The sequence below is a fragment of the Acipenser ruthenus genome, chromosome 2, assembly GCF_902713425.1.
Source record: "Acipenser ruthenus chromosome 2, fAciRut3.2 maternal haplotype, whole genome shotgun sequence".
NCBI classification, from domain to species: Eukaryota; Metazoa; Chordata; class Actinopteri; order Acipenseriformes; family Acipenseridae; genus Acipenser; species Acipenser ruthenus.
Genome location: NC_081190.1, coordinates 37506926 through 37531254, shown reverse-complemented (window position 1 = coordinate 37531254; position 24329 = coordinate 37506926). Strand labels below are relative to the sequence as shown.

The 24329-nt window shown below is 36.6% G+C and overlaps 1 protein-coding gene across 16 annotated transcripts in view; it reads right to left on the bottom strand.

Moving 5' to 3' along the window:
- Positions 1-18721: 18721 nt before the first annotated feature.
- The window catches only part of LOC117408684 (E3 ubiquitin-protein ligase NEDD4-like), a 150670-nt gene continuing 145062 nt past the window's right edge, over positions 18722-24329 (bottom strand). For all 16 annotated transcript variants that reach the window (XM_058995485.1, XM_058995493.1, XM_058995509.1 and 13 more), the window contains 9 exons: positions 24119-24189; positions 23661-23756; positions 22756-22829; positions 22506-22566; positions 22110-22169; positions 21312-21419; positions 20658-20754; positions 20457-20529; positions 18722-20004 (listed from right to left, as the gene is read on the bottom strand). In XM_058995485.1, the coding sequence (XP_058851468.1) occupies positions 19902-20004; positions 20457-20529; positions 20658-20754; positions 21312-21419; positions 22110-22169; positions 22506-22566; positions 22756-22829; positions 23661-23756; positions 24119-24189 (743 nt within the window). In that variant the 3' untranslated portion in view covers positions 18722-19901. The remainder of the gene's footprint in view (positions 20005-20456; positions 20530-20657; positions 20755-21311; positions 21420-22109; positions 22170-22505; positions 22567-22755; positions 22830-23660; positions 23757-24118; positions 24190-24329) is intronic.

Here is a 24329-nt window from a genome sequence, read left to right as displayed (position 1 = left end):
ATTGACAGCTGTAGACAGTCATTTATTGTCCTGCCATTTTTTTTGTATGTACTGTATGTTAAAGTTAATTAATGAACACTGTACTGTAAGAATACAAAGACAAAAACATAATATCGTTTTGTTTGTTTTGTTTTGTCTTGTCTCTAACTGTTACTGGTTATTTAGTAGACGGCTAAACACGTCCGGAGATGTCGTCAGAGGCCAGCACAAACCCGGACAGCACTTCACTTGTTACCACGATTAATTGTATTTTGCACCACGAGCACTACAGCACTCACCCAGGAATGGTGACCGTGTTTGTGTATTGTGCTTGTACTATTGACTGTGTTTATTATTTGGGACTGCAACCTGTTTATTTATTCCAGTGCATTACACATTGTTGTGTATTGCCTGGAATTATTGTTTGGTCACCAGACCTGGATTATAATTGAAAAAACAGTTCTGAGTGGATTACAATTGTCTGTCTCCTGATTACGCAACGCATCACTCCTGCCCCTGTACACTGTAAGCCACTTTGCCACATACACCAATAAAGAAACAGAATACAAACAGTAAAATAACTTGAAAATTAAAACAAATTAAATATGTTAGACGCAGGGGTGTCAAACTCAGTCCTTGGAGGGCCGCAGTGTCTTCTGGCTTTCGTTCCACCCAAGCTCTAAATTACTTCATGGGCCTAATTATTTCATTAATTGGGACAAATTTACCAGTTCTTTCCAGGTCTCAACATCTTTCATAGGTTGTGTACCTTGAATCAAGTGCATTTTTTAAGTCATCAACTGTAAAAGACCTTGAAAACATATTAAGCATTTCCAATTGAACAAATATAAATTAAGTTAATTGAGAGGTTAAGTTGTAAATTAAGTTAATTGAGAGGTTAAGTTGTAAATTAAGTTAATTGAGAGGTTAAGTTGGAATGCAAACCAGAAGACCCTGCAGCCCTTGAGGACTGGAGTTTGACACCCTTGTGTTAGAGCCTCCTTTCTTGTTTACTGAAATTTCCTCCTCAGAGTAGTGGTTTTACCTATATGTAGACAAAGTAGCTGTGGCAGACTTCTGCTGTCAAATATACTCTAATGCCAGTTTCTTTGACCATTTTAGCCAGTATTATATTATATAGCAAAAGCACATTTTGTAATCTTTATTTTTATTTGTATATTTTATATGTAAAAACAGGGGAAAATAACCACCCATTAACAACCCTGGGGTTTACTGTGTGAAAACATTTTATACAGAACAGGTTGTATCACGAAATGACCAATATGTTTGCCTGGAGTTTGCATGTAATACATGACCCAAAGTTATGCAATAAAGAGAAAATGCATGAGCATTCTAGAACACTGACAGTAAACACCTTGACATGTCATATCAGGAAGCTGTACTTAGTTTGTCATTAAACGGAAGCCAATTCTTGTGTGTCTCTTTGTTCAAAAAGTTCCCAAATGGTCGCAAGCTGTCACAGGAGTTTGTAGAGTCAAAGTTACAAATGGAGAGAAAAAAAACCTACATTAACTCACAAAGAAGTGTTGTTGCAGCAGAGGTGAATCCATCTGAATTCATGGTCAGGCGTTAGTTTCTGGTCATAGCTATTTAGTGTGATAATGGCGTTTGATAGCACTTGACACAAACACCATTGTCACACTCCACAGCTCTGGCAGATGAAGCTGGGGGGGTCTGTGAAAAGTGGGGAAACAAATACAGTAGACTGTTATGTACAATATATAATATAATATATAACATTATAACAAAAAAAACTATATATAAAATGAATATGATTACTACAACTACTATTATTACGACTACTACTTATAATAATAATAATAATAATAATAATAATAATAATAATAATAATAATAATAATAATAATAATAATATTTTTTAAATACGACAAAGCAAAGGTTTCAATGCAATGTTTCTTTAAATTTGACAAATTTTTCAGTTGTTGGAGTCAATCCTGGCGTTTCCAATGCAAGTACATTTTCATAGGGTGACATGGCAAGTGTCCAAACCAACATCTGTGGACTTTCACTCAGGGGTCCTATTAATAGTTTGGTAGAGCTGGGGCAGGTATCAGTGTACACTAGTAGTTCACAACAAGAGTACAGTCTGTGCGTAACTTCCAGCTTCTCATATCCAGACCATTTTAGAATTATATTGATATTTAGTCCAAAAAAACAAAAAGATACCGTATTCATTACACACTGTTGGATTTAGGTAAATTACGAACTGTAACATGAGAATAGGTTTGACTGAATTGAAGAAACACAGAACTGAAGTTATCCCATGTTGTTTAACCCACAAGCACACTGACAGACAGCAAGTGTGGGTGAACTCCCAGCTGTTCTAGTTCTGCTTCTCCTAGCAGGTGGTGTTATTACTGGGCAATCATGTTTGTACAGGCCTACAAGGAAAGAGGCAAACATGGGGAAACCAGCTTTTTATGTTAAATCACTGAAGCACACTTTGGTTGACAAAAAATATATTATTTTTAACCATGGAGACAGCATTTTCTGTGATTGTTAAAGCAGGTGGGGTATTTTAAAACAAATGCACATCAGTTGAAAATTAAGAAAGCAAACCACAAATTTAGAAGTATTTGGGTGGAGGGAACTGGTTACAGTGTTAATCCAAAACATTTCATGAAGTGCTTGACTTAGCTTCTTACAAACTGAATTAGTTGAGTGGTTTGCATTTGCTGCCTGGATCCACTGTAAAGGTACATCAGTGACCAAAGTATTATAATGAGATAGTGACTGTGGCTTGAACCCCGCTCTCCTGGTTCAGAGATCAATGTACAGTCTGCTATGCCATAAGAGTCAGGCTTCTTTTGCCGAGAAGATGGTCGTGAATTTTCAGTGTGTCACTCAGCTCTGTTCATAAGAGTTGCTTATAACCTGTTGGTGATTTCAAAAGAGAATTGGAGAAACAGCTGGCAGATATAGTTAGTTTGGTCTTATAACATGAAATTCTTAAGGTCTTAATTAATTTACTGTCTTAACAATTGCTTAAAAAAAGATCATTTGTAAACTTAAGTAGGTTCTAATTCTCTTATGTCTTAATGTTACTGTTTGTTAGGTAAATTATAAAAAAATGTAAACAAATAAAATGAAACAGAAAATTACCATATATATATATATATATATATATATATATATATATATGTACAGCTACAGGCAAAAACAGTTTTGTTGAGTGTGTTTGAAAACACCAGTGTACACTATAATATACAGTATATTTTCAGAGGAAAACAATTATGTTTAACAATCCTCATTCTTTTGTAACCTGGCGCAGACACTCAGTGACACAAGCTTTGAGTTATTCTAGTTAGGGACTTTCCCATAAAACCACTGGAGTGAAATAAACTTCCTGGAAATAAACTATCATAACAGAAGTGCTAATATAATCCATACCTTTGAGGTATTTGGAAAGTAATTATGGCACAAATTTAATTCAGTATTCTAAATTAATCCAGTTTTGTAACATCAAATACTGGTAGTCTAATATAAGTAATAGATATCCCCATACTATACATATTTTGACAATATAAACAGTGGTATATTAAATTAATATTTTTTCTAAACATATTACAAAACTATTGAAAACTTGCAATGATTGACAAATAGAAGTTAATTACACAGCAAAGCTGTTGAACGACATTCAATAAATGTCTGGAACAATTGTCATCTGAATCCGAACAAACTGTTGCACATACTGTAAAAAACAGTGATCGAAAATAACTTACCATCTCAACAGAAGAAACAACTGTAACCTGAATAATGTTTCAAAAAAGTTGTTCTAAATAAATTATTTGCAGCATATCTATTAGTGACTTTACAGTGGACCACTGTGAGAAGTTCAATTCATACAAAAGCGGGACTCGGAGTACAGACAGCCTCTGGACCAGCTCCTCCTGTTGCTCTGCCTTTATGCAACCCCACAGTTTTAAGCAAATAGTTTATTCAATGTTCTGATAAGTCCTAGAAAACTATTGATTAATTTGGATGAGGGTGGGGTCATTGAAAGATGGCACTGGGGCAACTTAGCTTGCATCACCTTTGAAAAACAGGAGCATGCAAATTTAACAAATATTTCTATGAGCAGAATATTGAACAATAGTATTTAATATATATATATACATCTAAAAATACATATATAAATGATTTTTTTTAATGAACACAAAAGGTTTAAATGATTAAACAATAACTCTCAGCTGTGTAGTAAGAAAGGTAAATGGTGCAGTAAAGTTTTTTTTCCCAAGAATTCTGTAGATGTTTACTGCTCTGTTTACTTCTCTTTCTTCACAGCTGAAGAAGGGCTTTTGTACAAAATGTCATGAAATAAATGGTTCTGTAATCATGTAAACCTTTAGCGTACATCCTTAAACAATGTTGAAGAATAACTGACACGTTCACAAAAAGAAACATGCAAAAACATGCACTCACTTAGTTTAAAAGGTTGTCTTTCTTTTATGTATACAGTAATTGTTTAATTCGGAAACTCAGAATACATGGATTTGTCAAACCAAAGGCAACAAATCCAAAATAGCTAACTCCACCTCCACACCACCAGATTAAAAATGTGACATTTACAAATGCGTAATCTACAGTACACATATTTCAATTACATTAGGGATGAATTAGGTGGCATAAACAACTCACGATCTTGATGAATTGTTAATACACATCATTGTTTATCCAATACATCATCAGACTCCTGCATGGTTGTATTATGTTGAATATGAATACATAAGTAGCTTCATATTACCTTGTTATGATGTTTGCAATCATTCTGAGTAGTTTACTTTGCAGTTAATTTACACATTAAGCAAACACTGCTGCTAAGTCTGCCAAAGAAACAGTTACATAGATGAGCCAAAGTGTCTTTATGTTAGTTAGCACCAACGCATGCAATGAACACCAACTGTGGAACGAGTTTCCACTAGACGGCACTGGCTCTTGTCTATGGTTGGCAACTAAACTGAAGAGTAGCTTCTACACTTAAATATATATTGAGAAATTAATTAAAACATTTTAACATTCATCTAGAGTTTTTCCTTATGGGTCTGTTAGGTTTCACACAGTTTATTATATTCAGTTTTTAAACCTCACAGAAGAAAAGTACTGAAATAGTTTTTGTTCATAAGCATAATAATTATCATTATTATGGTATTTAATATTTATGTGACAAATGTACATGGCATGGTAGATAATAATTGATTTTTGTAAAGTTTACACATATATTAATACTGTATATACTTATGAAAGAACACAATTGAGGAATGGATACAAAGTAGAAGGAGTAGAAGACATCTAGAGTCATTTAGTGACCGAATGCAAACCTAATTACAATTGCCCCAAACGTGACATTACCTCTCATTTGTCATTGAGACTTTCACTGATTCTTTGAGTTGCACAGGGTCCATTACAAATGTGCTGAATCTCTGTTCTACAAAACCGAAGAAAGTTATCTTTCTCTGTTTATTTTCAGTCCCTCGTGAAGGTCAGAGTGATTCCACAATGGCTAACCACCAGATTCAGTGACCATCAGGCCATCACACTCCTGTCCTTTGTACAAACCAGTCTTTTATCTCCACAAACAAACTGTATAAACATATACCATCAGATTGGAGAAAAAAAGAAAAAAAAAACATATTCCTGTTTAGATAAAGTTAGCATACTGAAGTGCTACTAACCATATTCTTAAAACAGTTGCAAAGGAAAAACAAGTGTTTTTTCATGTTCATTAAGATGCATTATTAAAGGCACTACACTGCTTTCATACAGTATACACTAGTTACTACCAGTTGATTTTTAATTTGTCTCAAAAGGGGGTGCTGAACAAAGTTGCTTGCTCAACAGAATACAATTCTATTTTCAAAAACAAACAATGTACTTGGGTTCTTTATTTTAATCCGCTTGGTGACAGAGAAAACCCATAACGATGGTTGATTAAAACCTGACCACTTTCAAGGTATACTCAATCAATCAATTTAATCAACCAGGCAAAAAAAAAAACATTGAGAAATAGTTATTTTTTAACTGGGTGACCAGGCCAATGCAGCTAAGGAAATAACACCATTAATTCATCTAAAACTATATCTAACAACTGATTCCACAGATCATTATAAGTAATAATATTTCAGGGGCTGTGAAATCAGTCGTAAAGGATAAATAACATGAATGTAACCCATTTGAACTAAATTATATATTAGAGGGAATTGATTGTAAAATTTTATTACCCGGATTATTGTCAATTAAAAATATCTGTGGAGGGTTTGTGTTTATATTAAGGATCTGCATGTAGGGATATTCATGCAAAATGTGGTTCCTTTTGCATGTACAGTATTATGGTGCATTAAAGACATAGCATAAATATGAAATGTATTTGGATATTACTACACTTGGTCTCTGCAACTGTAATCATTTTAGCTTGCTTGACAATCCATGTATGCATTGCTATTAGGTGTTTGTAAGGATAAGTGGTACTAAAAAAAAAACCTAAATAACTAAGCACATGGTCTTGATCTAAATAGGATTTCTGAAATCTGGTTAATGGTAGTTTACAGAAAAAGGCATATTTACAATTACTAATTATAATTACAATTCTATGCAAAGTACACGGTCCTCATCCCCATTTTATAACGTGTTAATAATGGACTAGATTCCTCTGGATCCATTAAGCAACCGGTAGAAGCAACACGTCTTTAGAAAAACACATTCTGAAAATAAAAATAATAATGACATACAGTATTAACTCCTTATAATTATTTTGTGCCAGATTTTTTTGAATAAATGTTAACACTTTAGTTTAGGGATCTGTTATAACTGGTTTTATGAATCTTGTAATATATAACATTGGTAAAACATGTATAAAATAATGCAGATTTTGCACTTTTCTAAAGGAATTAAACAATTCAGACTGCAAAAACATTTTGGCAAAAAATAACATCATTTGACCCATGTGGATATCCATATATTTCAAACCCGTAATGGCTGCTCACCATAAATGAAATGTTACCCTGTATGTGTTTTTTTTTAAATTTATTTTGTCTATCATTGTTGTCAAAACTCACATCACATATCCATAAGTGTTTTGTAATTACACACTGTGTTTTGAGAATTGAATGGCTATTTAACCACATAATAAAACATCATGTAAAGTGATACAGTGCTCACTCTTTACATTGCTATTTGAATTACATATCAAACAAATTATGACATTTTGAAAACAGTGAATTAATGAAGGACTGTCAAAATGGTATATGTGTGCACTTGAATAGAAAGTAACTATTGAGCAGAACAAAACGTAAAAGTGACATTTCACTTGTGGTGATATAAAATTAAACTGAAGAGAATATTATTAATGGAGTGGAGACCCAACAAACCTTTCAAGAACACTTGGATGAATGTTAAGGTATTTAATAAAGCTTCAAATAAATAAGTAACATATGTGCTTTATCTCAAATTATTTCGGTGGAAAAATAACATTTTTACTCAATTTTGGGCTCCAGAAAAGGTTTGCCAGTTATCGATTTGACTTCTGGTCCAGTTACTTTTTAACTTCATGCCACAGTCCAAAGTTCTTTCCTCTGTTTAAAGAGTTATCCCATTGCTGGGACATGTGTACACCAGCTAATAAGTAGAGCCTGATACTGCGGGAGCAAACTAAAAGCATTTCTGAACTGCAAGTGCAGGGAACACAGCAGATGAAGGCCCTCACAGGGACCACTTGGAAAGATTCCAGTGTTGACTTCCAGCTTTGAACAGTTAGCTGGTCTTATTTTCAGGGTTGAGGGCACAGGATGGGGTGACCAAGAAATAATCCTTATTAATTAACTATTATTAATTTAATTCATCTGCTAGCAACACATAATAAACGCTGGTTGTATTCAACAGGCTGTGTCTGCTGCATTTTATTTTATTACACATGTGTAGCCAGTTCATTCAAACAATAACTGCCTTCATAAGGTACACAGATAACAACCTGTTGAAAAAAGTACATGTCATTGACACGTTGGAGAGTGTGAGAGCACTACCTGTAAGAAAGGAAAGGGCAGCAACATAAATCTGAGTGGGTTCAATTGGTTGTGCTAAGTCAATATTAAAATGAGAGGTTACAATATATATATATATATATATATATATATATATATATATATATATATATATATATATATATATATATATATATATATATGGATATATATAAACATTCAGAATGGACATTTTCATTTGGTATTGAAACTTGTTCAGCTGGTTTCATCATTTTTTGTTCATATTTAGACTACTTTCCCCATGCCAACAGTAATAGTGTTTTCATAGTCCAAAGTGTTTATTTGATTTTTCTGATTATTTTTGTTGATGTTCTTGGAACTATTCTTTAGATTTTGTTGCACATACCTCACTCTTGTGGTCTCTTGCGGTCTCTTTACGTGGTCAGTAATTAGACAGAAAAAGAACAGATTTTTCTGCTTTTCTTTGTATTTTTATTTTCATTGATTTATGACTGCTGAGAAGGAGCTAACTGTCCCATATGGGAAGAGCACATATTTTCAATATATTATAAATATATGCAATGTATACCGTTTTATATGTTACATATATGCATCACATATCCATATATTTATGTACATATGTTCTTAATGTGTTTTAAATATAAGCCAAACAGGAACATGCATGATCAAAATTAATGATATCATACAACATGATTTGTATGCCATAAAAAGATAGATGAATGTGTGTGTATATAAAGAGATAGAGTAAATAAGGAATATGTTAAAAACTTTCACAAAAATGTTGTACATGTTTATATACAAAAATGTGAGTTAATGCACTGATTCCAAATATGAAAATAATGAGAATAGGAATTACAAGATTTTTTTTTCTTTATTAAAAATAATAATAATAATAATAATAAAATATATATATCAATTTATATTTTTTATCATACACCACACACATTTTTGTAAATAGCATAAAATCATTTTCTGCTTAAAGCTTGCCTGAGTTACGGTGGTACTCAAAAAACCCTTCCTTGACCCAGCTGACTTATATAATTTCCGTCCCATCTCCAATCTCCCTTTTCTCTCAAAAACTCTAGAAAGGGCTGGAGCCAGTCAGCTGATGAAACATCTCACGGACAACAATCTGTTGAATCTCTACAGTCTGGTTTCTGGCCACATAACAGTACTGAAACTGCTCTGCTCCAGATTGTGAATGATCTCCTGCTCAATGCTGATGCTGGTGCTCCCTCTGTGCTGTCCTCCTTGACCTAACAGTCGCTTTTGACACCATAGATCATGGCATTCTTCTTGACCGCCTTCAGAAGTATGCTGGAATCTCTGGAACCTGTCTCTCCTGGATGTGTTCTTACCTATCCGGACGCATGCAGTCTGTTTTCTATGCTGGACGCAGTGGTGTTGCAAGCCCAGTCGCTTGTGGTGTCCCCAAGGATCTGTTCTTGGACCCCTTCTCTTCGATATCTACATGCTTCCCTTGGGTCACCTCATCCGCCAACACAGCCTCATGTTTCACTCCTATGCTGACGACACCCAGCTCTACGTAAACCTTGACCCTGGTAGCCCCTCTGCCATGGTCTGGCTCTCGGCTTGCATTCAAGACATGGAGGCCTGGATGTCTGCCAATTTTCTTCAGCTGAACGCTAGCAAATCTGAACTTCTAGTAGGATCTAAAACTCAACTTAATTATCTAAATATAGTTGCCCAGAACCTCGGAAACGGTCTGCTGCTGTCGTCCCCCACAGTACGAAGCCTTGGTGTACTTCTTGACAGCAACCTCTCCTTTGATGCCCACATCTCCCCCGTGGTCAAATCTTCCTTCTACCATCTCTCTATATGGTGGTCCCTCGGCACGCACCATAAACCGACTACAGCTAGTTCAGAATGTCGCTGCCAGGATTCTTACCAAATGTAAAAAACGTGATCATATCACCCCCCATCTTGCCCAACTGCACTGGCTACCTGTAAAGTTCAGAATTATTTTCAAAACTCTCCTCCTCACCTACAATGCCCTTCATCACACAGGTCCTGAGTATATTCTCAACCTGCTCACCCGCTATGTCCCTGCCTGCAAGCTGAGGTCCTCCAACTCTGGCCTGCTTGTTATCCCCAAGCAAAAGTGCAGAACACTTGGAGAACGTTCTTTTAGCTTCATGGCTCCGACTCTTTGGAACTCTCTCCCAGCTTTGGTGCGTGATGCTCCCACCGTCGCTTGCTTTAAATCAACTCTCAAGACCCACATGTTCTCTCTTGCTTTTCATGCTCTTTAAGCCGGATATCTGCTATTAGCTGCTGTGTTGCTGCTACTATTTCATGTATTATGCTAGTGTCATGTATTATGCACTTTCCACTGTATGTAATGTATTATGCTTTTTTTTTTTTTTTTACTGTATATCATGTATTATGCATTTCTCTGTATTTAAAGTATTATGGATTTTCTTGCTGTTACTGCATCTTGTGAAGCGCTTTGTGATGGTGGTCCATTATGAAAGGCGCTATATAAAATAAAGATTGATTGATTACAATTGTTACAAAATCACAGTACAAAGTATCACATTACAAAGTATCACATTATAAAAAATCACATTAATCCAGTGCGAACTCCATATTTCTTTTTTTTTTTTTTTAAATTTAGTCGTTGCCAATTTTTTTTTTTTTTACCCCAGTTTTTCTCCCCAATTTAGCATGCCCAATTATTATCTGTATCCTCGGCTCTCCGCTCGCAACCCCCCCGCCGACTCGGGAAACGGAGGCTGGAACATGCGTCCTCCGAAACGTGCTTCTGCCAAGCCGTAATTTTTCGCACTGCAGATCCACAGCAATGCCACCACACCTATAGTGCCGGAGGACAACACAGATCTGGCGGCTCCACAGCAGAACCACAGGCGCCCTATCGGCCACAGGGGTTGCTGATGCGCGGTGAGCCGTGGATTCCCCTGCCGACCTAAGCCCTCCCTACCCGGGCAGTGCTCAACCAATAGTGACATAGCCTGGATTCTAACCTGTGATCTCCAGGCTATAGGGCACATCCTGCACTCCGCGCGGAGCGCCTTTACGGGATGCGCCACTCGGGAGCCCCATTTCTTTCATTTCACTTTTTTCTCTCTCATTTCTTTGCCTGCTTCCCTGATATTTATAGTCAACCATATAATTTGCAAACAGTTTAGACCTGATTTTCACATGTCAACTAAAACACAAACACTGGCAGCATTTCAATTCCTTCGTTTTGTACAAGGAATGCACCGGGGAAAATATCAGAAGGATAGATTTCATCTTGAAGCTAGCCGCAGCACTTCAGCAGAAACATTTCAATCAGAAAACTGCAAAGCTGCAGGCTACAGCAGCTCAACCTGGATTCTGTACTGCGAGTGACACGCATGCAAGAGAAATCATATGTTACTTTCATTTCACATTAAAATATTCCTGAACATTGGGTCAGAAATGTTCCAGTAAAGTAGCTTTCCATTGACCCCCTTTACAAAGGATTACTCTTTTCAGCCTTTATTAACTGATTTTTAATATTATTCCAATATTGTATGTTTAAAGTAATGCCTGGAACGATTGCTCTAGGTTGCGATATCATCTCAGTCAATTATGTTATCAATAACTGCTCTAATCCCTGCTCAAAACACACCATTCCAAGCTTCTAAAAAATCCTCCATACCCATTTCCAAATTCTAATTTCCATGAGGTATGCACAACGCAAGAGGACCCTACTAGCAATTATTGTGAGATGAATGCATGATTTTTTTTTAGATGTTTAGACATGCATTGGGTTAGATGTGTTATCCATGCAAAAAAAATCAAAGTAATAGAATACAACTTCTCATTGGAGTGCTAGGTATAGTTTTCTCTGTGTGCATTGTGTTATATATTGACTGGCCTGTACATAAGAGCTCCTTATACTTGTGGAAATCCTTTGCAATACAGTTGACTGGGAATTATCTTTATCATTTATTAAAAGTTGTAAAATAGGCTCCATGAATATTGAAAGCATATGATTTACTTATGTTTGTTATTGTATGTATTAAATGTATTGTATAACTTTTCAATGAACTTGGTATGATATGTGCCCTGGAATAATGGCCAGGAGGTTGTAAGGCCTCTTGTGGATTGACCAGTGGCCTTTTCTGGTGGGGCAGGTCGGCTAGATCGTATGCAATCCTGACCATGTCTGCAATCTGCCTTGACAGCCGCTGTTTAGACAGGGCTTGCCCGTGGAACTTAGACCCAAAGCAAATAAACAATTTCTCAGATTGCCACCAACTCTGGGTGGTGTCAACATAATACGCCAGTACCCTAACCGGGCAGAGCGTATGGAACTTTCTCTCCCTGTCAGACTGGAAAGGAGGTAGATGGAAGGCCTCCAATTCCACTGACTAGTTGATATGGAAAGCAGAGTTGCTTTAGGGAGAAAAGCAGGATTAGTGTGGAGAGTAACCTTAGTTCTAGCCCCCACAAAAAGCAAACAGGCTTTCGTCCTGCATTTCTACTACCCACTTGGCAGAGGTAATAGCAAGCAGTAAAGCTGTCTCTACTGACAGGAATTTCAGCTCTTCTGAATGAAGGGCTTGAATGGCGGTCTTGTAAGTGCATCAATTTAATATGGCAAGACTTCTTTTCATCAAACAGGTCCTGCAAAATGGCAGTATATCTGCCATGGGGTCCAGGGCACACGACTGACACCACGTCTGGAAGACACCCCATTTGTAGCCGTACTGGGAGCGGGTAGATGCTGCCCTACCATTCTTAAGGGTGACAATGACACAATAACCCAAGGTGACTGAAATGTCTCTGCTCAGGGACAGGCCAGACCCAGAGCTGTAGAACTGTTGAGTCTGTATGTCACACAGTGACTCAGCAGGTCGCTGACCATATAGGAGCTGTGACAGTTCCGAGAACCAGGTCCCCCTGGGCCACTTCAGGCTGCTAAGAGCACCTGAGCCCGGTCTTCCCTTATCTTTTCTAAGTATAGTGTAAGCAGTGGCAATGGTGGAAAGTCATAGAGTAGAGTCTTGGGCCATCTGTGGGCCAGTGCATCTATGCTGAAAGGGTGACCACTCTCTATTAGGGAATACCAGCAGGTAAACTGCTCTTACTGGTTCACCGTGATGCCTACCCGTTGGAGGTGGCTGGTGACCAGTCCTGTGTGCAACCTGTGCTGGTGACTTGGCTCATATCAGCGTAATTGAGAACTCTGATGCCTTTGAGTCTCAGAGGAGCCAGTATAGCATCTTTTCAGAAAGTGTGATGAGCTAGAGAATGGCAGTACACGGAACTTGTATGCGGTCCCTTGAAAAGCGAACTGCAAGTATTTCCTGTGGCTGGGTTTTACTGGGATGTGAAAGTAGGCGTCCTTGAGGTCCACCATAGTGAACCAGTTGCCTGACCTGACTGTTGTTGTATTGTCAGCATCTTGAACCTTCATATTCTCAAGTACAGGTTGAGATGTCTGAGGTCGAGGATTAGTCTGAGGCCGCCATCCCGTTTTGGAACCAGGAATACCTGGAGCAAAACCCTTCTCCTTTGTTGAGAGGGTGAACAATTGCAATGGCCTGTTTCTGCAACAGGGCCGATACCTCCTGAGACACTAAAATAGTGTCATGAGGGTTCATGACCATTGTTATGATCATGCCCTGAAAAGTAGAATGGCCAAAACAAAACTGCTGCTGGTTCAAAGCTTCAAAAAGATTCTCCATTTGCCCCGCAACCCAGTCAGTATTGCAAGAATGCCTGCTACGACGGCTTCTGTTCCTCTTCCTTGGTGGAGGAGAGGGGAGGAGTTCTCTGAGCCAGAGGATGAAGATGAGGATTTAGAGGAGCACAGGCCTGCTCCTACCCCTAAAGGATCGCTTCCTAGCTCCCGGTGTGTAACAGGCAGTGGGGACTCTGTTGACCGCACTGCAGTGGACGAATGGGGGGAGGCATGCTACGCCGGTGTCAGAGATGCAGACCGGTCCCTGGAACAGCAGGCCAGGCTGCTTTCCAGTGTCCTCTTAGCAAAATTAGCCAAAGACGTGCAGGAGCTGTGGTCTTTACCTGCCCCCTCTGCATGCTCCCTTTCCCAGGCAGTAGATGCACCTGTCGTGCTTATCCCCTGCTAGAAAGTTTCTCTTGCAAACAGCACAAAGGTGAAACCCAGGAATGAAGCAAGGTTAAAAAACTGTTCAGCCGTGCAATGTATGCTCACAAGAACAGACAGTGAGGTGACTGGTGCTGAAAATTGTTGTGTACATAGAGTACACAAAAATGGAGCACTGGTAACAGTCTTTGTGTCAAACCAGATCGAACCGGGTCACTGGTACTGATTCTGGTACCAATGGAGGTGACTGGTACAAAATATGAAATGAGAGAGAAAAAGTGAATTAATCAACTTATCTCTGTAGTTATGACTAAAAATTCAGAGCTCACTCCTTCCTCAGGGAAAGGCTAAAAGAGAAAATGGTGCAGAGCCTTGTGCTTAGGTAATTCAGGCTACAAGAGATATATCCCTATGTGTGTGTTGTACAGTACAAGTACTGTAGTTTAGTTTACTTCTAGCTAGTGAATAATCAAAGTGTTCAATAAAATGTAATGAGGTACACAAGGTACAGATGGTGTGGTGTTTGTAAAATTGAAGGTCTTTTTCTTTCTCAAACTGTATTCACAATATGCAAATAGTCCTATGTAATAAGTGAAGATAATCTCCCTTTGTTTTTTCTACTTTGTTCACTAAATCTTTTATGTAACTTGCACTCACACAACTAAATAAACATATTTCAAAACATGTACAGTATAGGTACATATATATATATGTCTTTTCATCAGCGTCGTAACCAGAGCTGACATTCTACCGAGGTCAACTTAGGTTTCACGCTACAGCTGGCAGTATTTATATGACTGCTTGGTATTTACTATTCAACCTCCAAATCTATGTTACACGACGAACCAACAGAGAAAGTTAAGGAGTCTTTTGTACTTTAGCAGAATTTTTACATGAGCATCAGCATTGATGAAGCAAAAAAACAACTGAGGACACGACCTTGGTGTCCTCATAGCTAGTTCCGGCCCTGCTTTTCATTGGTTACAAAAACAACTTACCAATACAAGAACTGGGAGACAATACAATACTTCAATACATGGATGTGTCAAAAAAAAAAGATGATGCATCTCAAGGCTTTACTTGGAGGCAGAATTTTATATAAATAAAATAAAGATTTCAACCCTCCTCAAATTGTTCAAGTTAACAAGGGTCTTTTTTAAACAAACGATATTAAATCGCTCCCATATCTCTCAACAAGAGTACACATTCCACTGTTATTTTTGTTTAGTTTTATATTAAATGACTAGGGGTCGTCTTTTTCTGTTTTTAATTTTGGTCACGTGATACCCCTTTAAAGTTATATTGAGCCAACTCTGTTTCTTAATTAGTCTTGGAAAAGCATTGATTGTGAAACAAGGTCACTTGTTTTTTCTCCAATAATTTGAATGAGACTATGATTCTGTTTGTTTAATTTTTTGAGTTGGCTAAAAAAAAAAAGGGACATCAGGTGATCAAAAATAAAAACCAAAAAACGAAGAGCCCTAAAAATCTTATCAAAATGACACCACCTGGTGGCTAAATGTTGTAATTATGTTTTCCCCTTTGTAGTTGTATTAATAGGAAAGTTAAATGCAAGATTTGTAATCACCACCCCTCAACAACATCCTAAAGAAAATACATTTTTGTATATATTTTTTTTTAACTCGTGTCCCCCAGTCATATTCAGTTTTACAACACAATCTAATTCCTTGGCTTCTATCAACTGCACTGTACACAGTTTATTGTTCAGTGCACTCAACTTAATAAAGTACAGTACCTGTAATAAAAGATTATAAAAATACTGTTATAGCTTCAGAGAAGTTAACATAACATTACCTCCTAAAGGGTTTGTATTGTATTTACTTTTAATAATAACTCATATGCCCATTATGTATCTTTTAAGACAGACAAGTACCACAGCCAGCATGGATAATTAGGAAGCAACATTCAGCTCTTCTTCAGAGATGCTAAAAAAGAAAACCGTTGTTTTTGTTGTTATCTGAACACAGCATTCTGAGTGCATTAGTGAACAGGATTGTGAGAATCCTCTGACCTCCGGATCAAAGTCAGAGAAATAGACACCAATGTTTGGAGTAGAACCGATGATCCAATTATAGAGGCACAGTAGCGTCTCTATAATAAAATTGCTTTGAACCTCCCATTATAAATACGGAATGTGAGATATGAATAACTCAAGTTTAAAAGCAGTTAGAATCAATTATGAAATTCGGTAAACAAGGAGTCTTCCAGAGTGTCTTTGAAAATGGAAAAGGGTTTAACTCTCTATGTGTACTTTTTGAATTAAAGAGGGTGCCTAAGAAAATGTTACTTTCCTATGTTTCAACCCGTTTAAGTAGTGCTGGCTATTTTTTAGCATTGTATTATGCAAATGGAGAAAGGAAAGGCTGGTAACTAAACAATCGATTGACTTTGCCATTTTATGTTCGTGAGTTAAGAAATATTAACTACTCCATATACTGGCAGTTTGAACCAATGTACTTTTAGTTTATTCATTACTGTCACTCAGTAATTATATTATTTGTAATTTGTTAAAGTGAAAATATCTACGGGGATAATACAAAAGTTAAAGTAAGTTATTTACAGTTTTAAGTACAATATTGAATTACTAATGTGTATGTTAAACTGGTATCTATTGAATGTGATTATTATCTGTGACAATAATGCATTTAAAATATGATTTAGTTTCAGAGTGTTTGTTTCAATACATTTCATTGTGGAAATGAATGTTTATTTTGTTATAATGCATTTTACAGAAATATGATTGATTTCAGTTTACATATGACACATGATTTCAGCATTAGAACAGTTTAAGAATGTTCAATATTGTTGGGGGGTATTTCCGTACTTTATAGTTGACACAACACAATTTTAGTACAAATCCAACTGTACTTGCAGAATAATGAGAAATAAAAAAATAAAGTTCTACTGTAAATTAGGGGTCCAGTCGTTTCATATTATATTGTAATCAGATTTCATTTCATCCCTAAATACAGTAAAAACTGCAGCTGTGACATACATGTGCATGTAAAGACAGGTGGACAGACACCTCTTTATATCCCCAGATTCTGTTTATCTCAGGAATTTGTGTTAATGTCCTAACCAAGTTTCATCACAATTGGATAAGCAGTCGTGTGTTGAAATGTGAAACACAAAGTGCAATGTGCATCTCAAAGAGCAGTAACAATTTAAGAACGGGGTGATACAGCAGTGCAGTTAAAACAAAAAGCAAAATAATAAAGAATCATTCATTATGGGGCCTTTCGAAGGGTTAGTTAGATTCAGCCCACAAAAGCAATGGCAATTCATTGCAAAACACTATGTTAATATAATGTTAAGTGTGACACAAACCCACAAAACTAGGGGAATTGGTGTTTTTACCCTACAGAAATTTTACCCTTAGACATGTTCTACCTTGGCATTGCAGCGTAGACAGGGGAAGTGTGGAGTCTCCCCCTGTACCCACATATGTAATAGCTGGTCTGCCTCCACTATTCTAGAGTGGACACAATGTCAATGGCACAGTATTGTGAATATACACTATGTTTCAAGATTCAGAAAATGAAGATGGCAGTGTTTTGAGATCTCTACAGTATATCAAGAGCCCCTGAATATAAATACTGTACACTTTGTAAAATAAAGGTATTTGTAAAGCACCTGACAAGAAAGACTGGTGTCCTATTTAAAAGTATGACTTAAGTAGCTGAAGGTGTATGAAAATGAATAGAACCCATACTTTTGATAAGTATCTTTCAAACCACAAGCAACGCGACAGGCGACGCAAGATTGAATCCTGTTTTTTTCGGTTTGATGTGTATCAACTAGGGCTATGAGCAATCAGAGAACAGCTTCAATGCACATGGTCCAGCAATATGAAGCAGATCCAAAATGATGGAGAAAACAGTAATACTTGTCGTTGAAAAAATCCAGAGAGCCTTATGACAAAGGGCATCACAATTATCAAGATACAGATTTGAAAGATAATATATAGTCCATTTCAAAGGAACTGGATAAACCTGGTGTGTATTATTTACTGCCATATATGTTGAAATACCGTCATGTTGATGACTATGTACCAGTCTTGATCATAGTTTTGTTAATAGCAATTTTGAACAGTTGTATAGACCTGGCAGTTATCAAACCTGTCGCATCGCCTGTGTCGCTTCTGGTGTGTATGGTCATGTCGCTGCTAAAGTGTCTCATCACCAATTACAAAATCGCATCGCGTCTGGTATGTGAAGACCTTTATGATGTTTTCCTAATGTGTGTAAGAAGATATTAAAATTACATAACTTTCCAGACTACAATGAGCTGCATGGTGCTTTTAGTAATGTATCATCATATTAGCATACATTACCTTTGTATCACAAGCCACATCATGCACATGTAGAGGGAATCACAATTCTCTGATATAATACATTGTTTCATGTCTATAATTTGTAGTGCGTTCAAGGCCTCAGCTTGTTATCTAAGAATATAGGTTCCTTGGGCCTATTATCTGACTGCTAGGCCTTTCTGAAGTGCTTCGGTCACCCCCTGCGAAGGAACATGTATCATACCAGTCTCTGATGAATGCACCATCATCAACATTGCTTCCTTTGTGTCATAGGAAATACACACCCACAGAGAATTGAACGATGTGTATTGTTTAAGAGAAGGACATTAAGAAAGGAATAAACAGAACAGACAGACAAAGGGAGTGAGGAGAACCAGTTCTAAGGCTCAGCTCCACATCTGAGTGTTTGATACATCAGCAGCAGCCACATTTACAGACAACACATAATGCACCAGATAAATGTGTGCATTCGAGGAATATAAATCACATTTAAGTTAATAATAAAAACAAAAGCTAAGTGATACGTCCTTAATGCGATACATAAAGTGCCCTTAGATTCGGTGGTGTTAGATCAAGGAGGAAAAAAGGTGATTTTTATCCTCAGCCATGAGTAGTTTAAGTGTACAGACAGGAGAGCAATCACATCTTGCTTACAGTTTGATTTTCTTGTTAACTTTCATTATGAATGTCTCCAATACAAACTATTACGAATTAGGTTTCAGAAATTTCAATCTTGTATGAAATGATTTTACAACATTATTGATAGGGTTAAGCATATACAAATATATTTAACAAATGGCACTCAAACCCTTCCCACACATGCATTGATAGTTTGTTTTGAATACGCTGGTTATGTGGTGATTGAATTACTATACTAGTTGTGTTGCTCATTTAAACATGAAAAGAGGTGCATCTTTCATTTGTGTTTGGCTGGGTTGATATTTTTGTATAGGTTTATATGGAGAACAGTAGTAGATTTTTGCAATACAACATTTTTTTTGATAATCTACATGAAACATACTTGTTGTGTTGTTGGTATTTGGTATGTGATAAATATTGCATGTATGATGAACACTGGATCTTGGCAATGATTTCTAATTCATTCTCAAGAGGTGTAATACTGTAGCTGTAAAAGTGATTCAATCCATTCATTGAAGTTAGAAAGTATGCAAAATATTTAAGGGCCATGCTTTTAACAGCACAGTACAGAACACGTTTCACTGAAATGGTCTGAAGTTCACATCATCATCTGCATCATTGTCTTCATTGTTGTCTCTTCATTGTGGAGGTTATAAAAAGAATTGTCCTCACAATTCATTTCCAGTCTCCCAGAAGTAAGGAATAGGCATATAATACATTTTTCTACGACCAAAGTCACTGTATAGTCGTTCTAATGTACTGTGTCCAGAACGTATTAAAAAAGTTACAAGCTACAATAGCTTGCTAAGAAACAGCAGTCTGGTCGTTTTTTAATCTACTCCTTCGAACCCTTGAGCGTTCTCCACTGCCATGAGAAGCTTCTCTCGCAAATCATCAAACGTTTCATAGGTCGGTAGATCCAGGCGGTTAAAGCTGTAGTGATATAAACACATCAGTGTTAATTACACGTATGTCAAATGTCAACTCGGAACGTTTTATATTCGTGAAACTGCTCTAGAATATAGTTGGATCTACAAAATTGTATGTAATCTGTAAAAATAGACTTTAAATAAACTTAAAGCTCTGTGAATAGAGCACACTGCCTCATTTCTCCGAATACCTTTATCTGTCAATAAACTCTTTCAGCACTATTGTATGGAACTTTGTAAAAACCTGAATATAACTAATTAAATGCTTTCAGTATCTGAAAAGTACAAAAGTGACACACGGTATACTGAAGACCAGGCCTGGTTGCTGTGTGTTGAGTGGGAGTTTTCCCTTAATTGCACTAGCAGTGTGCAGTTCTGAGTGGAGTTATCTGTACAAGACACCATTTATAGGTTTGCAGTGTTAAGAGGTTTAACAAAGAACAGCATGACCCTTACCATGTGTGAGCCCTGGGTAGTTTTTCAGGGGTTCCCCACTGCTCGATAGTAAACAGCTGAGGACCATTGGATCCTGCAAGGAATAAAAGAAACAAAAAAGAATGTAACTCTGTACAGCATGGAGCTGTCATTTGGAAACAAACACATTGTAATCCTTAGTTACCAGTGTCTCAATAAAATATAAAAGTGACATTTACTCACCATACAACTCAGCAAAGCCATTCATAGGCACACGTGATGTTCCAGTGACAAACTGAAGTAGTCTGATACGCTTTTCTGCATCCATCAGTAACACAGCCTGCAAGAAAATACGATTGTGGTTTAAGCTTACTGAAATAATGGTAATCAATGAAAATATAGGGTAAGGGCTATTGTATGCACAGAAGGCAAAATGTGATTTGAGTTTTGGGGATCACATTCTACAAGCTGTATTTGACAACTGCATTAACAAATGACCATGATGGCCCTTACAATGCTACATAATTGCCTAAATGGTTACTGAAAATAATTCTTAAAATAATAATAAAAAACAGTCAAACTGTGGGATTCAAGTTTGAAAAGCAAACATAACACATTCCTTGTGCTACAAAAGAATAGTCTATTTAGCCTATACTGCCATGGAATTTCACCACACTGCAGGATCACAGGTCACAATTGGTCACTATTGAGTCATAAGACAGAATAGAAAATTGTTTTTGGTATAGTAGTATAGTACTACTACTACTACTGATAATAAGAATGAACTATTATAAAGAAAAATGTAAGCTAACTATGGCGACTATATTAATTTGTTAGCAAACTAAGAATTGAAATGTTAGGGGCTTGTTAGTTTGTTTTTACTTTTTTTCTGCTTACCTTCCAGAACCACTGGATAACAGGGTGATTTGGACAGTAGCCATTCTTGTAGACAGTGTGCTGTCTCCAATCATTCACATCCACATCCCCAAGGCCACACATCAGCAACTGGGAAGAAACAAAACAAACACTTCAAGGCTCAACATATAAACTAAATACATACATACATACATACATACATACATACATACATACATGTGCTCTCAGAACAGAAGGTAAGTTTAAAAATGGATTCACTCAAAGTGAATTCTGTTGCCATGTTTACTGGTATTTTATTGCTCATAAATGCGGGGCTGTTCTCATAATTAAAGCCAAGAAAATACCAAAATTAGTGTTTAACTGTTTTCCCCTTCTAAGCTGATTATGAGCTGTTTTCTGATGAACAGCACCTAACATGAAGAAGTAATCTTGGAGGATGCTATTCAAGTGTGCCTATTACGTCACGGTTAGATACACTTTCCTGACAGCTGTTGTGTTTGGTGTGGTAGTGGGGTGAATGTCGAGTGAGCAGTGTGGGTGGCTCACTGAGGTATGACACCAGCCTCTGGGCTCAGAATGTCACAGGTTTCAACCCAGTTTAGGAATAATCTGGACACGGGTCTTCTACTAATAGCATCACACTGTTCATTAATTCTTCTGCCACATTCTGAATCTGACAGCCAAGTAGTGGGCTGAACATGGGTACCTTGCAGTTAACGAAGCATGTCTGCTAGCAACTATGCACTAGGCTCTTAACGGGATGTCTTGCAATGCTATTGCTAGCACACAAATCATACAATCATTTTAACATTAATTTACCTCCAGCTCATTTTCGTCAAATATTTTAATCAAGTCGATAGGAGTGAGTTCTGTAAATCCCTGAAAAAATGAGAAGAGTATTAATATGTTTATACTATTTAAAAATGCAGAATTGCAAAGTTAATAAATAGGCTGGAGAAAAGTGGAATATCTCTTCAAGTGTAATATTTTTTCAAAAAACTGTTTAAAATCTATTAAACCTGCCAAAAGAAATCCCCAGACTTGTGTAATTATGGGCCCCACTGTATATTAGGTAGTAAAATTCAAATAATATGAGACAGTTCTATGTTGCTGCTTTGTACATCAAGAACAAAAATGGCTCATATATGCCCCTCTTGTGGCTTTGACTGGTATGGCTTTCTAAAATCACCACCTCTTCCCTAAAATATACCTTACCTCCAAAAATGCATTCATTTGCTTTTGAACCCTGTTAACAAACCTCCACTGGATCACAAGGCTGAAAAAAAAAATGACATTACAAACTCAGCATCTGTAAAACGCTACAAAAAAGTCTTAATAAATAACATAGTTGCATAGATAACACTGACATATTTTTTTATATACCTAGTAAAATCCCTTGGTGCTGTATCTTACAGTTTAATAATATCCTCTTGTCTTCTGTAGGGTAACTGTATATAGTACTTACTCTATGTATTCTTTTTTGTTGTCATTGGTTACAACCATTTCTGATCCATTGGGCTTCAAATCCACTTGATATGTCTGAGTAAAAAAAAAAAAAAAAAAATTAAAAAAATGTGCATGTTGACATTAGTTGTTATTTTTGATGTTCCTACAAGACAATGGTGCCTATTTAACTGATATCATGCTCTAAATACTGTGGTTTTGAATCTTTAAAAGAGGACACTCCTTGGAGATTTACAGATTTTTACAGAGAAATACACTAAAGAGGCTGACATGCACTGTTAGATGCTGGAATTAGAAGTAGCCCTGTTTAGATCAGTTTGAATAGACCACAGCCTGTAATGTGGACATGATAAAGACAATTAAAAAAGAATGATATTTGAAGGTATACCTTATTAGGCATTTTGAAGGCATGATCCAAAACGTTTGTCTGCTTGACTTATTTTAAGTTTTATATTAAATTATCTATCACTGAGGGGTTTTCAGGTTATGAATGAATGCTTTACTAAAACTAACAACTGCAGCATAAAAAATATATTTTTGGAGCGTGCGTCTAGAAAAGTGGTATTTGAACACAATTTGCAGATGTGTTTGTAATCATTCATTTATTTATTTATCAATCATTTTTATTGGATACTAATTATTACACATATAAAATGCATTTCTTTATAGAAGAAATGGATATTAAATCTGAATTAGTACAATTCTCCTTGGCCATATAAGGGCTTGGGTTTACCTAACCCAGTATGGTACAAACTAGCTTATCAATTTTGACAACTCTTTGGTTGCTTGTTATCATTTATAAGAATGTATTGAAGGTTATAAAACGGAACATGTTGGGCAGGGATAAATGTTGTTCATTATTATTTAAAAAAAAAAAAAAAAAAACAGAACAAATGTCATCTATACCTGTCCGAAGTTTTCTTCATCGATGCAGAATCTGAGATCCAGCTCAGTGGGGTCATTTTCCAGAATCCATTTCAAGGAATTGTAATACTCGCTGTCCTGCAAATGAGATGCAGGTTGTGTGAGGAACCAGATAACTGAACTAATTGTATAAGCTCAAGCCTCAATATGCTGTAGTATAACTTCTAGGAGAACAGGGTTATGTGAAATAAAGCTTCAAAGTGCAAATGTGCCAGAACAAAATTAGAGAACAGTAATCATAATTAAGAACATGATATCAAAAGCATTTACAGATACAATATACATATATACAGTGCAGTTATACATTGTACTTTGGGTTTGCTGGTCTATTTTTGTCTTTTCATTAGGTTAAAATTGCATTTCGCAGCCTTTTTAAATGTAAAAATAAGACCTGGAATCACTGGACATTTTCAAGCCACACATCCTTATTGTTGCCTTACCACTGACTCCATGTCTTTTAGTGTAATTTGCTTTCCTAGCATCATTTTGTAAAAGGGTCTAATGAAGAAGCCTAAAACACAAGAAAAAAATTAGATTATAGGTCAAAGGCGTGAGAAAGCTGGCTGGAAACCTGGCCAGACCCCGAGAGCACGAGAATATCCCTGTGCAACTGAAGGAAAACCAAGAAAAAAAATAGGAAAGAAAGGTGAC